This window comes from Larimichthys crocea, unplaced genomic scaffold (assembly GCF_000972845.2).
Source record: "Larimichthys crocea isolate SSNF unplaced genomic scaffold, L_crocea_2.0 scaffold2825, whole genome shotgun sequence".
Classification (NCBI taxonomy): domain Eukaryota; kingdom Metazoa; phylum Chordata; class Actinopteri; family Sciaenidae; genus Larimichthys; species Larimichthys crocea.
Genome location: NW_020853711.1, coordinates 1 through 1,173, shown reverse-complemented (window position 1 = coordinate 1,173; position 1,173 = coordinate 1). Strand labels below are relative to the sequence as shown.

At 51.7% G+C, this 1,173-nt stretch overlaps 1 protein-coding gene across 1 annotated transcript; it reads left to right on the top strand.

Moving 5' to 3' along the window:
- The first annotated feature begins 6 nt into the window (after nucleotides 1–6).
- LOC113744909 (mucin-13-like) lies at nucleotides 7–1,166 on the top strand. The gene has a single exon (XM_027276040.1). It carries the CDS (start codon nucleotides 102–104, stop codon nucleotides 762–764), a length of 663 nt encoding a protein of 220 aa, XP_027131841.1. The 5' UTR covers nucleotides 7–101; the 3' UTR covers nucleotides 765–1,166.
- Nucleotides 1,167–1,173: the final 7 nt, after the last annotated feature.

Sequence of the window (1,173 nt, the reverse complement as noted above, 5' to 3'; positions counted from 1 at the left end):
GCAGAGTCAGCAGCCCCAGCGGCCCTCCGACATCCAGCAGAGTCAGCAGCCCCAGCGGCCCTCCGACATCCTGCAGAGTCAGCAGCCCCAGCAGCTCTCCGATGCCCAGCAGCTCTCCGACGCCCAGCAGTTCCCCGACGCCCAGCAGCTCCAGCAGCTCTCCGACGCCCAGCAGCTCCAGCAGTTCTCCGACGCCCAGCAGCTCCAGCAGCTCTCCGACGCCCAGCAGCCCTCTGACGCCCAGCAGCTCCCCGACGCCCGGCAGCTCCAGCAGCTCCCCGACGCCCGGCAGCTCCAGCAGCCTTTCGACGCCCGGCAGCTCCAGCAACCCTTCGACGCCCGGCAGCTCCAGCAACCCTTCGACGCCCGGCAGCGCCAGCAGCTCTCCAACGTCCAGCAGCTCCAGCAGCCCTCTGACATTCAGCAGCCAAAGACTCGGCAAGATCCAATGCCTTTCTCTGATCACTGTCAACCGGGTCTTGAGGATATCTTGCTTTCCTCGTCTCCTCTTCCCGATGAGTTTCCATCTCTCTCTGGTGAACAGAGTTCTAGCACGAACAGCGATGATGATAATGATAGCGAAAATGATTGTGAACAACAATATGAGAGTGCAAGTGAGAGTCCCAGCTCAGATTTATCTGATCTCACTGCAGGCCAGCGTGCCAGCACTCCTCTCATACCGCCTTCAGCTCCTGATCCAGTTCAAAGTGATCAAAACTCAGGTAATTTCTCCACTACACCTGAGTTTCCTCCACCAGACATAAGAGTTTTTGAAAATCTTGAACAATGTAACCATACTAAAAAGAGAAGAGCCTTGCAGATCTTTAACAAGAGAGAGAAACGACTGGATAAAAAACCCACGCCATAAACCCTCTTAGATCATGAGTTATCTTAAAGTCGCAACTTGGAATGCGTGCGGTATACAATCACCTGCACTTAGAAAACAAAAAATGAACTTTCTGCTTAATACAAACTTTGACGTACTATTCATCCAAGAAATGTGACTAAAGACAATTAATGATGTTGATGACGTAATCAAGCTCTGGCCTAAAGGCAAAAGTGTAATCTCTATAGGAGAAAATAGTGCTGATGGGGTTGGTATCTTCTTCAAAATGCATGATGTTGAAATATATAGAAGAAGAGACCTTATCCCAGGTAGATTGCTAATGCTGG